We start from the raw sequence: 19,894 nt of genomic DNA, 5'->3' as shown, positions 1-19,894 counted from the left end.
TTCCGGGTCTCAATCCCATGTAATGTCCTTTTGTCTCTTTCAGTCAGGTGACCATGTGGGCGGTGCTTATGCTGATCAGATGTCAAATTTTACTATCCATAGGAGACACTTTAAAAGCCCTCACAGGTCACCACGTTAGGTTTACAGAGGAGGTCTGGTGCTAGAATGAATGCCCATAATCTAACGTTTGTGGCAATACCTCACATGTGTGGGCTGACTTCTGGCGTGCAGGACACGGCCCATGTGTTCGCCTTGCGTGCCAGCACGGTGGGGGAGGGGGCACCTTAAAACATTTTTTGTACTCTATTGCTTAAAATGTTTTTTTAATCGCTTTTATTGCTGTCACAAAGAATGCAAACGTCCCCCATGACAGCAATAGGCACATGACAGGTACTTTTCATAGAGGGATCTGGGGTCAATATGGCACCATTTGTGGCCAGGAGTGATGTAAGGTCATCGCTTCCGTGTTACTATATCACAGAGACAAACAAAGCCGATCCGGTCTTTGTTGGGTGGAAGCGCTGGCTGGTCGATCGGGACTCCTGGTGGGATGGGAGATCCTGTTAAAGCTGTGGAAAGTGCCTGAGGGGTGGGTGTCCCTTCCCACTGCTTGCAATAGCAACCGAGAGGCTAGTTAGTCGATCCGATTGCCATTACATGGGAGCCGACCGTCGACTCTAAAAAAACGGTGTTGGGATGATGCAGGCATCATCCTGGTACAGCCACTTGAACCCCCTAGTTCCAGTGAAGGGAACTCTTAAGGCGACATTTTGGACAATTTCATGCTCTCAACTTTGTGGGAGGAGTTTGGGGATGGCCCCTTCCTGTTCCAACATGACTGCGCACCAGTGCACAAAGCAAGGTCCATAAAGACATGGAGAAGCCAGTTTGGGGTGGAGGAACTTGACTGTCCTGCACAGAGTCCTGACCTCAACCCCATAGAACACCTTTGGGATGAATTAGAGCGGAGACTGTGAGCCAGGCCTCCTCCCCCGACATCAGTGCCTGACCTGACAAATGTGCTTCTGGAAGAATGGTCCAACCTTCCCATAGACACCCTCCTAAACCTTGTGGGGGGGCCTTCCCAGAAGAGTTGAAGCTGTTATAGCTGCAAAGGGCGGGGCCAACTCAATATTGAACCCTACGGACTAAGACTGGGGGGCCATTAAAGGTCATGTGTGTGGAAAGGGCGGGGCCAACTCAATATTGAACCCTACGGACTAAGACTGGGGGGCCATTAAAGGTCATGTGCCTGGAAAGGGCGGGGCCAAATCAATATTGAACCCTACGGACTAAGACTGGGGGGCCATTAAAGGTAATGTGCGTGGAAAGGGCGGGGTCAACTCAATATTGAACCCTACGGACTAAGACTGGGGGGCCATTAAAGGTCATGTGCGTGGAAAGGGCGGGGCCAACTCAATATTGAACCCTACGGACTAAGACTGGGGGGCCATTAAAGGTCATGAGCGTGGAAAGGGCGGGGCCAACTCAATATTGAACCCTACGGACTAAGACTGGGGGGCCATTAAAGGTCATGTGCATGGAAAGGGCGGGGCCAACTCAATATTGAACCCTACGGACTAAGACTGGGGGGCCATTAAAGGTCATGTACGTGGAAAGGGCGGGGCCAACTCAATATTGAACCCTACGGACTAAGACTGGGGGGCCATTAAAGGTCATGTGCGTGGAAAGGGCGAGGTCAACTCAATATTGAACCCTACGGACTAAGACTGGGGGGCCATTAAAGGTCATGTGCATGGAAAGGGCGGGGCCAACTCAATATTGAACCCTACGGACTAAGACTGGGGGGCCATTAAAGGTCATGTGCGTGGAAAGGGCGGGGCCAACTCAATATTGAACCCTACGGACTAAGACTGGGAGGCCACTGAAGTCCAGGAAAGGCTGGTGGCCAAATATTTTTGGATTTGCCATCAATTTTGGGTTTTGGTGAAAATGGTCACCAGGCCTAATAAAGACGAAAACAAATCTCCAAGGACTCAAAGGGCAATAAAGATCTGGCAGAGCTTCTCTGAAACATGAAATCATTCTACTTGCTTTAATAAGCAAAGTCCTGCCTAAGGACGGATCCCATAGGTTGCCCGCTATTACCTCTACTAGCCCAAACCCTTCACTGTGCGCCCCTCTGAAACTGCTTCACCTTGTTACCGGGACCTGATTTCTGTGACTTTAGGACCAAGTCCTGCCAGCTGCCACCTCGCTGCCTCTAATGAAGCGTTGCAATGATGTCATATCTATGACGCTGAAACATGGGGACTGGAGGCAGATGTTCTCCTCGGAACATTGGAAGGTAATGGAGGCTGCGGTGACTGACGGTCATTGAGGGTCTTGCTGTGTAGGACATAGTGACATCCCCCAGAGCACGATATTTGTCCCACTGCCAGATATTCCAATGGCAATCTGAGGTTTCTTACCCAGCTGGGTGCACTCATCCACCACGCTCTGTCCTGCAGCGTCCAGGATGGCTTTGGACACACCTAGGAAGGAAACCGCGACATACATGAGAGAATCCAACCGATAAAGACAAATATTTGCATGTTGTACCGATGATTCAAATATTGAGTGCTTATATGCTAATGTTAGGTTGTTTTCTAATGGGGTCACATGCTAGAATGCCTTTACTGAAGGATGTTATTGGAAGAAACGATTGTCCCCGGATTTATACTGAGATCACATGACACACAGGGGGGCTCTATGTACTAATTAGGTGACTTCTGAAGGCAATTGGTTCCACTAGATTTTAGTTAGGGGTATCAGAGTAAAGGGGGCTGAATACAAATACACGCCACACTTTTTCAGATATTTATTTGTAAACAATTTTGAAAACCATTTCTCATTTTCCTTCCACTTCACAATTATGTGCCACTTTGTGTCGGTGCATCACATCCAATCCCAATAAAATACATTGTAACATGACAACACGGGGACATTTCGGGGGGGGGGGATATATTGTAACATGACAACATGGGGGGGGATACATTGCAACATGACAACATGGGGGACATTTCGGGGGGGGGAATATATTGTAACATGACAACATGGGAGGGGGGATACATTGTAACATGACAACATGGGAGGGGGGATACATTGTAACATGACAACATGGGGGACATTTCGGGGGGGGGATACATTGTAAAATGACAACATGGGGGACATTTCGGGGGGGGGGGAATATATTGTAACATGACAACATGGGGGGGGGATACATTGTAACATGACAACATGGGGGGGATACATTGTAACATGACAACATGGGGGGGATACATTGTAACATGGGGGGGGGATACATTGTAACATGACAACATGGGGGACATTTCGGAGGGGGAATTAATTGTAACATGACAACATGGGAGGGGGGATACATTGTAACATGACAACATGGGGGACATTTCGGGGGGGGGATACATTGTAAAATGACAACATGGGGGACATTTCGGGGGGGGGGGGAGTATATTGTAACATGACAACATGGGGGGGGGATACATTGTAACATGACAACATGGGGGACATTTTGGGGGGGGGGGGGAATATATTGTAACATGACAACACGGGGGACATTTCATGGGGAGGGGAATACATTGTAACATGACAACATGGGGGGGGATACATTGTAACATGACAACATGGGGGACATTTCGGGGGGGGGGGAATATATTGTAACATGACAACACGGGGGACATTTCATGGGGAGGGGGACTTTTTCAAGGCACTGTATGTACAAACATTTGCATTAGGGGTGCCTACACAAAAACATTGATTTGTTACACGTTACATATCACTACATACCCCAGAGTGAGTGCCGGTTCACATATATGTGGATTGGGTGTGGTTTGAATCGCATCCAATCCGCATGACATGTGAAATAACATTGCTTCCTATGGTGCCTGATCACATATGTCCGGTGCACTGGCGGTGCGGATTGAAAAACAGTCCTGTCCAGGTTCCCAGCAGTGGCTTCAGGTTCAGGTGCGGATTACAGGCTATTGACTTCCATGGGAACCGTTTCTAAAACGCACATGTGTGAACAGGATAAAACCCTGACCTGATCCTGTCCTGAACCCGATGAAACCCACATGGAAGAAATATATACTTCAAATATATTTTAAAAATATTCTTCTCAAATATATTGACATATATTTGAAATACTACAATTTTAGCCGTATGCAATATATTTAAATATAAAAAAATAAAAAACATATATATATATATACACACAGGGGGGCCCCGTGTCCTCCCCCTCAACTCCTGAAGTGCTGCGGAGCATCTGTCAACATATTCTGTCCCCATTGCTGATAGTTCACTCCCACCACCACCACAGACTGGAGAGGGGAGAGAAAGCTGGTTCTACCCCTCCTCCTCCCACCCTCTCCTCCTGTGTCTAAAGGTGCCTCCCCCCAAAAAAGAAAACGTATGTTTCCTCTCCTTTCCTTCGTTGTCTCTCTCTCTTTCCCTCTCTTTCTTTCTTTCTTTCCCCCTTTCTTTCTTTCTTACTTTCCTTCTTTCTCTTTCTTTCTTTTTTTTCTCTTTCTTTCTTTCTTACTTTCTTTCCCTCTTTCTTTCTTACGTTCCTTCCTTCTTTCTCTTTCTTTCCCTCTTTCTTTCTTACTTTCCTTCCTTCTTTCTCTTTCTTTCCCTCTTTCTTTCTTACTTTCCTTCCTTCTTTCTCTTTCTTTCCCTCTTTCTTTCTTTTTCTTTCTTTCTGTCTCTCTCTCTTTCTTACTTTCTTTCCCTCTTTCTTTCTTTCTTACTTTCCTTCTTTCTCTTTCTTTCCCTCTTTCTTTCTTTTTCTTTCTTTCTTTCTTTCTTTCTTACTTTCTTTCCCTCTTTCTTTCTTACGTTCCTTCCTTCTTTCTCTTTCTTTCCCTCTTTCTTTCTTACGTTCCTTCCTTCTTTCTCTTTCTTTCTTACTTTCCTTCCTTCTTTCTCTTTCTTTCCCTCTTTCTTTCTTACTTTCCTTCCTTCTTTCTCTTTCTTTCTTTCTTACTTTCCTTCTTTCTCTTTTTTTCCCTCTTTCTTTCTTTTTTTTTCTTTCTTTCTTACTTTCTTTCCCTCTTTCTTTCTTTTTCTTTCTTTCTTTCTTACTTTCTTTCCCTCTTTCTTTCTTTCTTACTTTCCTTCCTTCTTTCTCTTTTTTTCTTTCTTTCTTTATTTCCCCCTTTCTTTCTTTCCTTCCTTCTTTCTCTTTCTTTCCCTCCTGCTTTCTTTCTTTCCTTCTTTCTCTTTCTCTCTTTCCTTCCCTCCTTATCTCCTTCTTTCTTCCCACAGCTCAGCCACCCAACAGCTTCCACCTGACAGTCAGGAGTCTGCCTGTCAGTTTTACACACAATCCCGATGGCTGCAACCACCCAATTGTGTATAGAGCCCCCTACCGTCGTACGTCGTACGGACCTGGCGGTGAAAGGGGTTAGAGGGATTTCTCCACATACCCCCCCCAACCCCCCCTTAGGAAATACCTGATCTCATGGAGAATGACCGGTCAGTTGAATTGACGATGATGTCCGTATCCTCCTTTGTTATATCTCCAGTTTTCACCTGATAAGTGACGGATCCGATCGTCAGTTCATGAGTCCCTGTCACCGGCGTGCTCACTGTGCCAAAGACGCCTGCAACAGACGAGAAGATGAAGAGGAATTATCCACACCCAGGACTTTTCCATCATTCTTCCTGAACTCTGCAACCAATACTACCAATACATCTATGCTGATCCATTGATCCACTGATATTGGTCATCTCTGATTTTTGATGAAGCCAGCAGATAAAGCCCCGATGATGGTGACACTTCAGAACCCTCCAATCTCCCCAACAACCCGAGCCAAGAAAAAGGAGGAGATCTCAGGGTCTCCAAAATGTGTTGGCTGTGCTGATTTGGTCTTTGTGAACAAAAATCAATATTAAAATCATTTGGACTCTCAGACCTTTGAATCTCTCACTAGACTATGTGCATGCGTAGCACCCTCCTAGTTTCCTCTGTAGGCACAGGAGCAGGGGATAATTGTGTTTAGGAGGCCTTGGCTCTGTTACCTCCCCGTCTTCTAAAATCCTATGGAAGTGTCCAGAACATGGTGGGTGGAGGGACAGAGGCTGCAGCCTGAATATTCATGGGGTTTCCACCAATCCCTGAGAAGCACCCTCCTAGTTTGCTAGTTGGTTCCTCTGTAGGCACAGGAGCAGGAGATAATTGTGTTTATGAGGCCTTGGCTCTGTTACCTCCCCCTGTCTTCTAAAATCCTCTGGAAGTCTCCAGAACATGGTGGGTTAAGAGACAGAGACTGCAGCCTGAATATTCATGGGGTTTCTACCAATCCCTGAGAAGCACCCTCCTAGTTTGCTAGTTGGCTCCTCTGTAGGCACAGGAGCAGGGGGTAATTGCGTTTAGGAGGCCATGGCTCTGTTACCTCCCCCTGTCTTTTAGAACCCTCTGGAAGTCTCCAGAACATGGTGGGTCAAGAGACAGAGGCTGCAGCCTGAATATTCATGGAGCTTCCACCAATCCCTGAGAAGGCTGGTCCAGAAGGTGGGGAAGCAGCCCATAAATATACTAAAGCCTGACAGTCTGGGAGCAGAGTCCAGGGTCCAGCTGTCTGGAGGTGGCCCCTATGCTAGGGGATTCTGTCCCTGGGGCAGAGAAGAGGAAAAGGAGAAAAAGAGAGAGAGAGGAGCAAGGAAAGAGCTCCAGGAACTCACTCAGCTTAGGTCTCAGCTAGGCTTAGCTACAGACTCCAAGCCAAGCTAGAAGCAGCCTGTCTAACAGAAAGGCCAAGACAGCAGTTACTCCAAAAACCAACACCCCTGTTTATTAAACCATCTGGAAGTGTGTGAAAATGCCTTTTGCCTGGCTGTGGATGTTGTAAAGGGGAATAGGCCCGAAATCCAGAGGTTCCTTCGGGGGTACCGATACACATGTAAAACTGTAAATAAAAGCAGTGTGCCAGTGAGCAGAGGGGTACGTTGTAGGGGGTCCTGGTGGTCTGAGCATGGATAGGCAGCTTCCTACCTTCCGTTACCCTTGGTGAGACACCTACCGGTCTGCGGCTGTCCTCACTCACCTGTACCGGCTCCGGCACTGCCTTGTGAGCTCTGGGAGTTTCCTGGCACCGGCATATCGCTCGCAATGCTTACTGCAACATTTCTGTCAGCCCGGCTGTTGAGTTCTTTGGAAAACTCCTGAACAAGATGCAGAAAACAGCGCTAAGTTCTATCATACTGCATTCTACATATGTACTATGTACAGAAGTCACACAATCCTCAAAATATGAGCCCAGCAAGAGGATAAGGAGCCTTGCTCTCTGTGTGGAAGCAGTGGTCTCTCTGCAGAGGTCCGGCACTCCCCCTGCTGAGCTAGAGCTCCACAATCAGCAGGAAGTGTGAGCTTCACTGACAGCAACGCTTTAGGCCTGACTCAGTAGAGGACATACCAGACCTCTGCAGAGAGACCACTGCTTCCACTCAGAGCAAGGCTCCTTCTCAGCAGAATGCTGGCGGGGGAAAGGCTTTCTGCTTTCTAAAGAAACAAGACTTCGCACACTTATTGGAACCTATTTTGCTGATTTTAACTGACTTATAGTTGACATATGTTGATGGTTTTACCCAGGGAATTGCAATTCTGTTCGGCCCGTCTTGTCACTTACACACTTTGCCTAAAAGGTGACACCACTATTTCCTCATTCAGCCTTACAGCTTCCTGGGTAATCTGCCTGCCCAGTGAGCAATAAACCTGCAGTAAGATGCCCCCCAGCGAGCAGGCCTTCGTTTGTGTCAGGGCAGGAGCCGAGGAACGGACAGGCAGGCCTAACAATGTAACGCACTGGCTGACGACAACCACCACCCACAGACCGAAGTCCCTCAGGGCGCGGAGTCTAAGTCCCAGGCTGCCCTTCACCAGGGCCCCTGATGGTGGGGATGGACTTGACGCAGCCAGGAACCAGGTCGCGGCCCCCGAGACACCTCAGCTGTGGTAATGGCCGCCGCCAATAGCGTGTAGCTGGTGGAAGAAACAAAAGAGTAGTCAGACAGGCCGAGGTCAACAACAACAGGACAAAACAGTACAGGACAGCAGACGAGAATCACAGGTCACGAGCCGGGTTCAGCAACAGAGGGTCAGATCAAAGGAGAATACAAAGAATAGTCGAGTAACAAGCCGAATCAGATACCAGGAGAGTCACGAGAGTCAGAACAGAGTAATAGCAACACAAAGACACAAGACACAAGTGCAAAGAGCATGTGCGGGCCACAGGCTTATATGTCATCAGCCACACCCCTCTGGGGGATGGACCACAGAGACCTGAAGGCATAAAAAGGATTCCCATCATGCACAGCAGAATCCAAGATGGACGCCAGCACATGGAGCAACACAACCTCAGGGAAAAGGTAGGACCTTGACAGTTTGTCTATACAGGTGTACCTCGGTTTACAAATTTAATGCGTTTTCCGGAATGTTTTGTATTGGGCAAAATTCGTAAAACCGAAACGCGGTTTCCCATATGCATTAAAACCATTTAATCCTTTCCGGAGGTCAGAAAAAAGTTACAGGTCAGTACAGGTCGGTGCCGGTTTCTAAATGTAATCACTGGCTTTTTCTTCACTATAGCTCAGAGAATCAGCTGTCACTTTTCCCCCAGATAAAAGAAACAACATTTCCTTCTAGATTATTTGCCTGAGTTAAAAGAAACAATGTTTCTTTTTAGTTTCCTTCCCAAGATAAAAGAAACACAGTTTCCTTTAGCTCTGGGGAAAGTGACAACTAATTTGTAAAAATTTGTAAACCGAGGCGTTATTTTCAATGGATTTTCATTTGTAAACCGAAAATTATGTCAACCGAGGCGTCCGTAAACCGAGGTACACCAACATCAGGGTTTCTCAACCAGGGTTCTATGAAACCCTAGGGTTCCTCCAGAGGTTGCTAGGGGTTTCTCGAGCGATGAGCAATTTCTGCCTCTCAGATAACACAATTGTTCTTTCTAGCTATCTATACGGGGGTTGTAATGGAACTGCCCCAGACTACACTTGGGTACTTCCATTAGAATCCCGCTTCCCCATCCGAACACCGACCACAGACACCACAGCCGACCATACAAGACTAGATGACACCAGTCTTGAAGTAAACCAGGAGGTAGACTAGTTTATTTGAACACAGATACAAGATATATACACTCAGGGGACAATCCCCCCTCCCTGCATAATGACACAGGGCGGGGCAATCTACATTTAGTAACAAGAGACACACAGGTATTCAAACTTCACACCAGCAGACAGTCCCATCAGGAGGGAGGGCTGCTGGAGACACCCCCCATTAAGCTAATACACATGTTTATGTGTATTAGCTTAATGGGGGGTGTCTCCAGCAGCCCTCCCTCCTGATGGGACTGTCTGCTGGTGTTGTGATGGATTTGGTAAAATGCCTATTTCGTTTCCTATTGAATATATATATACGCTATTTCTATAAGTTTTATAAATATTTACTTTTATACTTTAATACATATGTTGTGTGAATATTTTCTGCCTGCTGGGCTTTGTGGTACTATAAGAAATCCTTGCTTAAGAAATGTCTGCTCACACACACAGACCCCCTCCCACCGTGTGATTTGGAAGACAAAAGAATGTTTTCCTAAACGATAAGGCCTGGAAGAAGATCACACCTATACCATGACGGAGATTGTTTTCGTGTGGAAATGACCAATCAAAGACTAATATAATGCTTATGCTGTTGTCACATGACTCTCGCATCATTTTGCCTATATAAGCTCACTTTCTCATTATAATAAACTAGAAGTATTCATAGACTGAACTTGTGTGTCAGCGTGAGTCTCTTCCAGTGTGCGCACATTTCAAAGCTAGCGTCATAAATTAGGACAGGAACAGATAAGCACCGGACATTTTTAGTCCTCTACTAAATCAGTGTGAAGTTTGAATACCTGTGTGTCTCTTGCAGAAATTGTTCATCGCTCGAGAAACCCCTAGCAACCTCTGGAGAAACCCTAGGGTTTACACATACATCCCATAATAGTTTGCTCCCAAGACCAGAAACTTATGTCAAGGGTTCCTCCTTGTTGAAAAGGTTGAGAAAGGGTGTTCTGCCCTGGAGTCACACTTTATGATCTAAACTACAAGGATCAGCTTCAATTATTATAAGTGATGTTTTCGGCCGCAGAGAAATTCTGACATCTTGAAAAACTTGTCTGCTCACAAATGAGGAAACCAACCTTTCACACACACCTCCTCCATAGCCTGGCCAATTCAAGGGAAAAACATTCAACACAACCCAAGGGTGACTTCTGTGTGATGACTCTGAGATCCAGCATTCCAATCATTCCTGGTAAGAGGACACCTTTTCAATGTGTCTTGGAGAGTACAAGAGCAATCCTTGCTTGTCACAGGGCAGGGACTACAGATTGTCCCCCATTTGTAGATATTGGGGTCATACCTGCCTATCAATGTCCAGGCCAAGGATGGCCATAGACCTCAGAGGTTCGCTGGATTGTTTAAGCACAATATGGCCACTAGAAAAAGTCTTTCTGGATTCAATACACACATTGGAAGGGAACCCAACGTCTACACAGCATTTTTTATTTCAAAGAAAAGTCATCAAACAAGGTCGTTAGGCATGTCCAGCCAATCTTTTCTTCTGAAGGTTGTTCATTTGGTGGAGTCTCCTGGAGCCCACATACATGGTACCGTCATACAGGAGATATTATTTCAAAACCGTGGTTGGCTTTAATTAAGTTTACATGGAAACAATAATGTGTCAATTTTAAATTTAATTTCTAAATTTTATATCTTTTTATTACCACAAGTGTACAATGTTCGTTTTGCAAATATACATTATATATACATTATATATTTGATAAATCAAAAAGATTCCCAGAGCACTATGAGGTAACCAAAGAGACATCGGTATACACGTTTCACCTTTAGACACTCTGTCTCTGATTAAAACCTTGGAAAAAGTCGGAAGGAGAGAAAGATGTCTCTGCCCTGTAGGTGAGGGAGGCGGGAGGGTGTCATTGCTCTGGAGGGAAGAGGGGAGGGGTCATTGTTCTGGAGGGGAGGGGGAGCAGTCATTGCTCTGGAGGGAAGAGGGGAGGGGTCATTGCTCTGGAGGGAAGAGGGGAGGGGTCATTGCTCTGGAGGGAAGAAGGGAGGGGTCATTGCTCTGGAGGGAAGAGGGGAGGGGTCAATGCTATGGAGGGAAGAGGGGAGGGGTCATTGCTCTGGAGGGAAGGGGGGAGGGGTCATTGCTCTAAAGGGAAGAGGGGAGGGGTCATTGCTCTGGAGGGAAGAAGGGAGGGGTCATTGCTCTGGAGGGAAGAGGGGACGGGTCATTGCTCTAGAGGAAAGGGGGAGGGGTCATTGTTCTGGAGGGGAGGGGGAGGAGTCATTCTTCTGGAGGGAAGAGGGGAGGGGTCATTGCTCTGGAGGGAAGAGGGGAGGGGTCATTGCTCTGGAGGGAAGAGGGGAGGGGTCATTGCTCTGGAGGGAAGAAGGGAGGGGTCATTGCTCTGGAGGGAAGGGAGAGGGGTCATTGCTCTGGAGGGAAGAGGGGAGGGGTCATTGCTCTGGAGGGAAGAGGGGAGGGGTCATTGCTCTGGAAGGAAGAGGGGAGGGGTCATTGCTCTGGAGGGGAGGGAGAGAATCACTGTTGTGGGGGAGAAATCTTAGTTTGGGGGGGGCGGTGAGGGGAGGAGTCACTATTCTGAACAGGAAGGGGAGGAGTCCATTCTCTGACTTTTGTTTGCAAGATATATATCATGGAGTCACGCCCCACGGCGTCTCCCTAAAAGGGGCAAGGACCACGTTTAAGGAAGGAGTAATGTGGAGCGAGATTATTTTGGGAAGGTAAAACAAGGCGGTGAATCGGCTATCACAGCCTGCAATACCGCTGAAGGGAGACTTACCCAAAGTGTGGCTGCATGGACGCACACAGGGAGATACAAATTGTGCATCCCTAAAGCAACCTAGCGATTCCCGATATGATATCTTCCACACATTTGCACTGATCTCTGCATGCAATCATCAACCCCACCATGCAATCTGACACAGATTAACATCAAATTTACAATTGAGCATACAGGCGCTGGTAACACAATGCACCAATCTCTCCAGGAGTCTCTATGGATTCCCAGTCTAGTACACAGAGGCCACTTGTTAAAGCGGAGCTCCACCCAAAAGGGGAAGTTTCGCTTTAAGGACTGCTCCCCCACTCCCCATTAAGGATTGGCACCTTTGGGGGGGAGCGGGTACCCGAAATTTAACAGGTACCCGCTCCCACTTCTGGTCCAATCACCTAGGCGATCGGAAGCGGAAGGTGTGCTCCCTCCCTGTAGTCTTTTGGGACACGTGACAGGTCCTAGAAGACCACAGGACCATTCATGAAGCGCAGCACTATTCGCGCATGCGCAGTGGGTACTTGGCTGTGAAGCCGCAAGCTATCACAGCCGGGTGCCCACACTGAAGATGCCGGCCTCCTGGAATAAAGAACGGTGAAACGGGCTGCAGGAGACACACCGCGGGACCGAGGGACAGGTAAGTGGCTGTTTTTTAAAAGTCAGCAGCTACAGTTTTCGTAGCCTGCTGACTTTTATTTTTTGACAGGTGAGTAGAACTCCGCTTTAACAACATACAGATATTTGGCTATTTGGTATTAACAAAGGCAGGAGAGATAGTTTTGGACAATATTCTTTTATCCCGTTGGCAGGAGTACACCAGAAAACACAGTTCAGAACAAGTTTCAGACGAATTATGTTTCATTTCAATGTCTGACAGACTCTTACCCTTGGCCAATCACCTCTGGAGGTCTTGCCTCCCTTGCCGTGAGGAGGGTTTTTGCCTTCTGAAGTGGCCTGTAGGCTATATAGACCTTCAGGTTCTGATGGCTGAGTTGGGGGTTAGAATTCTCTGGCACCAGGGCATCATCCTGATGGTAGTGAAACTCAACATCACATGACCACTATGGGCCAACCCCAAAGTCGGCCCGTAGGGTGTTCTACAGAGCCTGAACGTAATGTTTGCATCTGCATGAAGCTCATTTAGAAGGAGTGGCCTCATCTACGACTAACATTTTGGACTTTATTAGAGATGGATATTTCCCTCCAGTCTTAGCGACTGACGAATGATGGCAGAAAATATGACGTCTCAGTGTGTTGAGACCTCTTTTTTCTCTTTTACAAATGGTATACTTTAAAAACTCACTGGTTGACTATCTAATGAATCCATAATGGAAGGATAGGTTCCTGTCCTGATATCTAAAGGTCTTTCTGACACCACAAGTCCAGCATTTCACACCTGGCCTTCATTCACAATGTCACCTGCCCCTCCACCATCCTTCACAAATGTCTGTGAGTCACCAGGGCCGGCACCAGCATAAGGTAGCCACCTCAGGGTGCCAGGATGGGGAAGGGGGAGATGGCGATAAAATCTGAGTCCTCAACCACTTGCTGGGGATCCAGTCTTTTTTTTTGCCATAGTGACCGAGAGATGTGCAGGGAAGGAGGAAGGTGCGAGGCAGATGGTGGGGAGAGGGCTCGAGAAAGCAGCTGCAAACTCTTACCCAGCAGACCGGAGCCAAGTTTCAGCACTGGGCTCCACTGATACCACTACAGGGGAATCTACCATGCCTGTGCAGGCTCCCAGCACCCCTTTACCCACCCAGTTGCCCTAAATACCACCTGAGTACCCCCCACCCCTGCTCCCCCTGTGTGCCCCCCTCCAGCATCCTTCTTCTCCTATCATTTCCAGCTGGCTGCTGCAGGGAACAGGAGGATCAGATTCTGGATGGAGAAGGGGAGGGGGGTGGTAAAATGCACCTTTGCTGGTCTAGATGAAAATGGTTGCACTAGCCCTGAGTGTCACAGTGTACAAAATGATATTCTTAGTACCACGGATGTAGTACACCTTCTACATACAGAGTGATGAAATTCGGAATGATGTGACTACAGAACTATGGTCAACCTAGAATCCATTGGCTAACCCCCGAAATACTTAGCTTGGCTGTTGGGATCCCTCGTTTGGCAGAGATCACATGACCATGCTCCTGGACCTTTGATCGTGTGACTATCCACCATAGAATCCCAGAGCAGAAGATTCTGCAGCCAAGGTAATTATTTCAGGACTTCTGTCACCTTCGGGGTGGGTAGGGTAGTAAGGGTGCGTGGGGGGGAGCTTACTTAATTAAACAATGACTTTAATGCAGACCTTGAATCCCAACCTGTTACCCATATTAAAGTTTACTTACCGTTACAGTTTCTCTATCATTGGAATGCAGAATGAAGTTGACTTCTCTCAGATGTTGGGGTTTACTTTTGCTGCTGAACTTGAGAATCTCATCGAACATGAAAGAGGCGGCGGTCCTTTTTGGAAATCCCAGAACTCCGGTCCCGATGGCAGGGAATGTTATGGATCTCAGTTTTTCCTTCTCTGACTCCAACAAACAGCGCTTCACTATTTCCCTGAAAACCTAAAAATGTTAAAACAGTTATCAAAAACCAACCTTAGCGAAGAGGTGACTGGCCAGGACATCACCCAGAGACAACAGACTAACAAAGGTGTCATATATATATATATTGGCAGTGCGGTATATGGTATCCTGCCATGGTCTAAATCGAGGTTATAACCCAGGATTCTCAACTATACAGGTTGAGGGGCTCCAGGCAATTCTCTTAATGCAGAGGAAACTGGTTTGTCAGTTTCCTCGTTGGTTCGTAAAGCCCGTTTTGGGACCTGGGGCCTGGAGATTTCGAAGTGATTTGGGAGGGATGAAATCTCCAATCCTGGGTCCGTGTTTTCAGAACCCCCAGCACACTGATTGTACAGGTGTGTGCAGGCCTTTTTGTAGAGGCTAAACCATGGTTCTGGGCACCATCTCAGCAGATAGGAGGTCAGGAGTCAGGAGGGCTCACCTAGGAGAGGTGGGAGCCAGAGCAGCAAGGGGGCTGTATATTTGTTTAATTTGTTTTGATGGTGGATACCCCTGCATGGGAAACATATGGTATGGAACTTTCCTTTAAATAAAATTGGGCTAAAAGGCCCTTAAAAAGAAGAAAGCGAGTGGTTTTGTGCTGTAAAAGCTCTACCATGTCATGCTAGTTCTCACAATATATATATATATTGCAGCTTATAAGTCCTTGGAAGTGGTGGCTGCTTTAGTTTTAATTTTTTAAGGCTAAGAACATTTTCTGCAGGTACAGAAAATAGCTGTTGATTGTGCCAGAAATGCCGTGTCCTTCTAACTTCCCTTGTATTGAACTGAAATCTCCAACGATGTTAGCAGCTTTACCAGAAACTAGGGGCGACTGAAAAGTTCTCGGCCTACCCGTGAAGCATTTGTCTTAGCCCAATTTTATTTTTGCTCCTCATAGTACATATCTTTGCAAGGTTCCATACAAAATTTCTCAAAAACAGCTTTTTCTTTGTTTCAGTTATTGAAGACTGAAGTGCGGAAGGTCATCATTGTCTGAAAGATGGAGAAAGTGACCCAATGTGCCGTTATCCAATACCTGCTGATGGGACTGAATTGAACTTTTTAGGGGTGTTTCCACTGTTTTGATGGCACCTTGGACTCTGGCTGACAGTGGTAAACCCATGCTTCGTCCATGGTCACAAAACATTTGAGAAAGTTCACAGGATCTGCCTCAAGGAGGGTCAAGTTTGCAGCAGACATGACGTGTCTGTCGCATTTGTTTTCCAGTCAACATTCTCGGGACCCACCGACTTGACACCTTGTGCATATCCAGCACTACTCTTAAAATGTGTCCAACAGGTTCCTGGGATATGCCCACTTTCTCTGTGATGAATCGCTCTGTTACACGCCTGTCTGCCATTACGAGATCCTGTGTTATGATCCGCCAGGTGGTGCCTCCGGCTGCCCACTTGACAGACCTACCCAGAGCGTGGAGTCTAAGTCCCGGTCTGTGCTTTCACCAGAGCCCCTGATGGTGGGGATGGACTTGTAACAGACCAGGGCCAGGTCACGACCTCTGAGCAGGCCCACCAGTGGCAGAGGGAACCTCCGGAGATGTATAGGTACCGGGAGAGCCAGATGTGAGGAGGACGGCGGGACCTAGCAGTACGGGTCACGAGCAGTGGTCCCGTGGGGTAAGCGGGGTACAGAATCGGCAGGCGAAGAGTAGTCAGGTCACATGCAGGGTCAGCAGGATAAGTCAGTCCGTAGATTGGTCCAAACAGGGATCAGGAGAGGAGAAGGCAGAGTAGTCAGGGCAATCCGGGTCAAAGCACAGGAGAAGGCAGCGTAGTCAGGACAATCCGGGTCAAAGCACAGGAGAAGGCAGCGTAGTCAGGACAATCCGGGTCAAAGCACAGGAGAAGGCAGCGTAGTCAGGACAATCCGGGTCAAAGCACAGGAGAAGGCAGCGTAGTCAGGACAATCCGGGTCAAAGCACAGGAGAAGGCAGCGTAGTCAGGGCAATCAGGGTCAATATGCAGGTACAGGAACTCAGGATCACAGATAGACCTTGCGGCAACCTGTGACAACCTGTGACAGTGCATCTTTAAATATTGTGCCCTGCACCGTCATTGGCCGTCCAGGACGCGCCCCCGGGCTGTCATTGGCTGCCCGAGACACGCCCGCGGCTCCTACTGCGCATGCGCGGCGTCCTGTCAGCTGCGGCCCGCCGGGACCTGGTGCTTGTGTCCCGGCGTGAGCCACCGCTAGTGCGCGTGCACCGGGAGAGGCGCCGCACCGATCCCTGACATCCTGGATTGCTGTGATTTCCTCAGGCAGTTGCTGGCCTTTCACTGTGAGGGGCATCTTGGTCAGTGGCGTTCCCCCTCTTGAATTCCACACCCACATTTTAATGGTGGAATAAGGAGGCGCCTCCTCCCCTGATGTTTCCATCGTGTCCTTGTGCCCTGTCCACTCATTCCCTTTTTCAGCAGGTATTGGATAACGGCACGTTTGCTCGCTTTCTCCATCTTTCAGACAATGATGACCTTCTGCGCTACAGTCTTCAATAACTGAAACAAAGAGAAAACTATTTGAGAGAAATTTGGTGTGGAAGATATGTACTATGAGGAGCAAAAATAAAATTGGGCTAAGACAAATGCTTCATGGGTAGGCTGAGAACTTTCCAGTCGGCCCTCGTATATCGTATGTAAACCGCTCCCAGGCAAGGAAGAAGAGGGGAAGATGTTCCGCATTCCTGGTGTGACAACACTGCTCCTCCTTAGAGACAGTGGAATGAGTAAGTGTTGTCAGGTGCTTTCAAGGTGTTCTGAGTGATAAACGTTTTTCTTTTGTGTTCTCTTATGTTCTGAGGTTCTTCAGGTCAACTGTGTTTATGTGTACAACTAAATGTTACAATGTAGCATGGTGCAACTTTTGTCCTTGGGTTGACCTGCTGGGCTGGTGGACCTGAGAAGGAATGGTTGACTTGGCTGATCAGGCTTTTCCACTCTTTTTCAGAAGGTTTCTGCCCCCCCCACAGGTCATACCATATAAATAGTGGCCAATTAATGCCCCTGGAAGAGATTTCCCATTATACTATCAGGATGTAGCCGTTACTCTGCTGGTTTCCCCCCTTGTTGGTGCCCAGTCGGGGTTCTAAGGGGAAAGGATCTACATGGACTTATGCCAGACTCTGGTCTCTTGCCTTTGTGGATTTACTGCCTATGTGGACTCTCGCCTTGCCATGGATTGCTTTGATGGACTTTGCTGCTGTACTCAGATATGACTGTCTCATGGGGCACTTATTATTATTATTATTATTATTATTATTATTACATGGAGTTTATATAGCGCCAAAGGGTTTGCTCAGCGCTGTACAATCGGGGGGACAATACATGGCACAGTACAACAAAAACAGACAGGGTACAAGGGGTAAGAGGGCCCTACTCTTTCAATCTAGGAGGGAGGGGGTAGTGGAACAATAGGAAGTGGCTGAGGGGAATGAAGTGGCAGAGGGGGATGAAGTGGTGGGAGGAATGAGGGAGAATGGCCGTTAGGTGAGGGTGGGGTAGGCTTCCCTGAAGAGATGGGTTTTGAGGGAGCGCCTGAATGTGGGGAGGGAAGGCGACAGTCGGATGGATTGGGGCAGTGAGTTCCAGAGGATGGGGGAGGACCTGGAGAAGTCTTGCAGTCGTGCATGGGAGGAGGAGACCAGGGAGCAGGATAGAAGGAGGTCCTGTGAGGAGCGAAGGGTACGGGTAGGGTGGTATTTGGGGATAAGGTTGGTGAGGTAGTCAGGGGCAGTGTTATGAATGGCTTTGTAGGTCAGGATTAGAAGTTTAAATTTGATGCGTTGGGCAATCGGGAGCCAGTAAGAGATCTGTTGCTAGGAACCATCAATTTTTTGTCGCTCAACCATCCAGGACATGGCAGAGGTGATGGGACTCTGATATTGAAGGGGTGTTATGCTTGGTTCCTTCACTAGTGGCCGGTTCCTCATATACTGGGACCAACCCCACAGCAGTACCTAGGGACCTAGCCTGGAGTCATGGGAAGGAGATGTACAGGGACCCCAGGAAGGAGAATGTTTTTTCTATATCCAATAGCAAGATTCAGATTCGTCACTAGGAGTGAGGTGACGTATCTGAGTTGGTGGAGACCGGTACATTCTTCACGGTACCAGCTCAAAAGTGCTGCACACCCGGGAAGAGGTGATCTTTAACAGTGTGTGTCTGAGTGCTTAGTGTCAACAGTGTGAGACGTTTGGCCACAGATAACAATGTGTTAAGTGCGCAAGCTGCTCGCTTCTAAATCGACATAATCTGCCTATGGCTTAGGCATTAACGAGTGCCGTTACACAGTGTCCCCACTAGGGCACTCAAAGCCCCGCCCCCAACTCTAGGACAGGAAGTGTGTTAATAGCAGGGGGAAATAAAGGAAAACTAATGCAGCCACCACATTTAAGAACTAGTAAGCTGCAATATATGACATTTTTGTTTTTGGGTCTCGATACACTTTAATTTTTTACCTTCTCAGAGGAACCTTGTCCTCCATTCCAGTGAGGAACCATTACGTGGATAACAGTCTTACAATTCAGGTTGCAGCCCTCTGTGATGAACACCGAACCCTCTTTCACCTGGGCTCCAAAACTGGCATCGTTCAGACATTTCTGAAGCTGCATCCCAGCCTTTTGCAGTAGAGCCTTTGATGCTCCGCCGCTGTCGAGCTGCAAGTCTGTCCCCACGCTGTTCACAATGGCATCTGTCTGAAAAACATCACAAATCTCACAAAAAAACAGTATTTTTCCTGTAATCGTAGTAGCAGGTGATGTCCTCCAGACTTTGAATAGAGTCCCTGCTGTGGCAATTAGTGGCAGTGTAGGAGAAGGTAATTATTTCACCTGTGGCTGTGTGAAGAGGTCAAAGTGTCATGAATGTGATGCAAGTAACTGGATGACTACTGTATATTAACATATAATAGGCTATGGAGGGGCAGTCGCTGCACCCGAGCACGGATAGTTGGGATGGTGTTCCACAGATCGCTCAATCACTTCCTGGTCAGCTTACCTCCGGTGTTAGGAGAACCATGCAGAAGACTTACTTGTCCTCTTCACTCTGTGGCAAGTTTGGGGAGCCTATGTCTGTTTGGACACAAAGCTTTCCCAAGGTTTGGGCAGCCATCTTGGATCTAGATGGGCTTTATATAGAACTGTTTGGTCATTTTGGTGGACCAGCAGTGCGGAGACTACATACAGTCAGGTCCATAAATATTGGGACATGGACACAATTCTAACATTTTTGGCTCTATAAACCACAATGGATTTGAAATGAAACGAACAAGATGTGCTTTAACTGCAGACTGTCAGCTTTAATTTGAGGGTATTTACATCCAAATCAGGTGAACGGTGTAGGAATTACAACAGTTTGCATATGTGCCTCCCACTTGCTAAGGGACCAAAAGTAATGGGACAGAATAATAATC

At 47.5% G+C, this 19,894-nt stretch overlaps 1 protein-coding gene across 1 annotated transcript in view; it reads right to left on the bottom strand.

Moving 5' to 3' along the window:
• LOC149441362 (protein mono-ADP-ribosyltransferase PARP14-like) overlaps positions 1 to 19,894 on the bottom strand; it is an 87,710-nt gene that overhangs the window by 24,613 nt on the left and 43,203 nt on the right. The window contains exons 7-11 of the mRNA XM_089657428.1: positions 18,942 to 19,178; positions 14,246 to 14,467; positions 7,065 to 7,182; positions 5,472 to 5,621; positions 2,433 to 2,495 (exon numbers count right to left, since the gene is read on the bottom strand). Of these exons, the coding sequence (XP_089513554.1) occupies positions 2,433 to 2,495; positions 5,472 to 5,621; positions 7,065 to 7,182; positions 14,246 to 14,467; positions 18,942 to 19,178 (790 nt within the window). The remainder of the gene's footprint in view (positions 1 to 2,432; positions 2,496 to 5,471; positions 5,622 to 7,064; positions 7,183 to 14,245; positions 14,468 to 18,941; positions 19,179 to 19,894) is intronic.

This window comes from Staurois parvus, unplaced genomic scaffold, assembly GCF_062004578.1.
Source record: "Staurois parvus isolate SC_StPar_1 unplaced genomic scaffold, SC_StPar_1.0 ptg000999l, whole genome shotgun sequence".
In the NCBI taxonomy this organism is placed as follows: Eukaryota; Metazoa; Chordata; class Amphibia; order Anura; family Ranidae; genus Staurois; species Staurois parvus.
The sequence above is the reverse complement of the archived record's forward strand: the minus strand, read 5'-3'. Positions and strand labels throughout refer to the sequence as shown.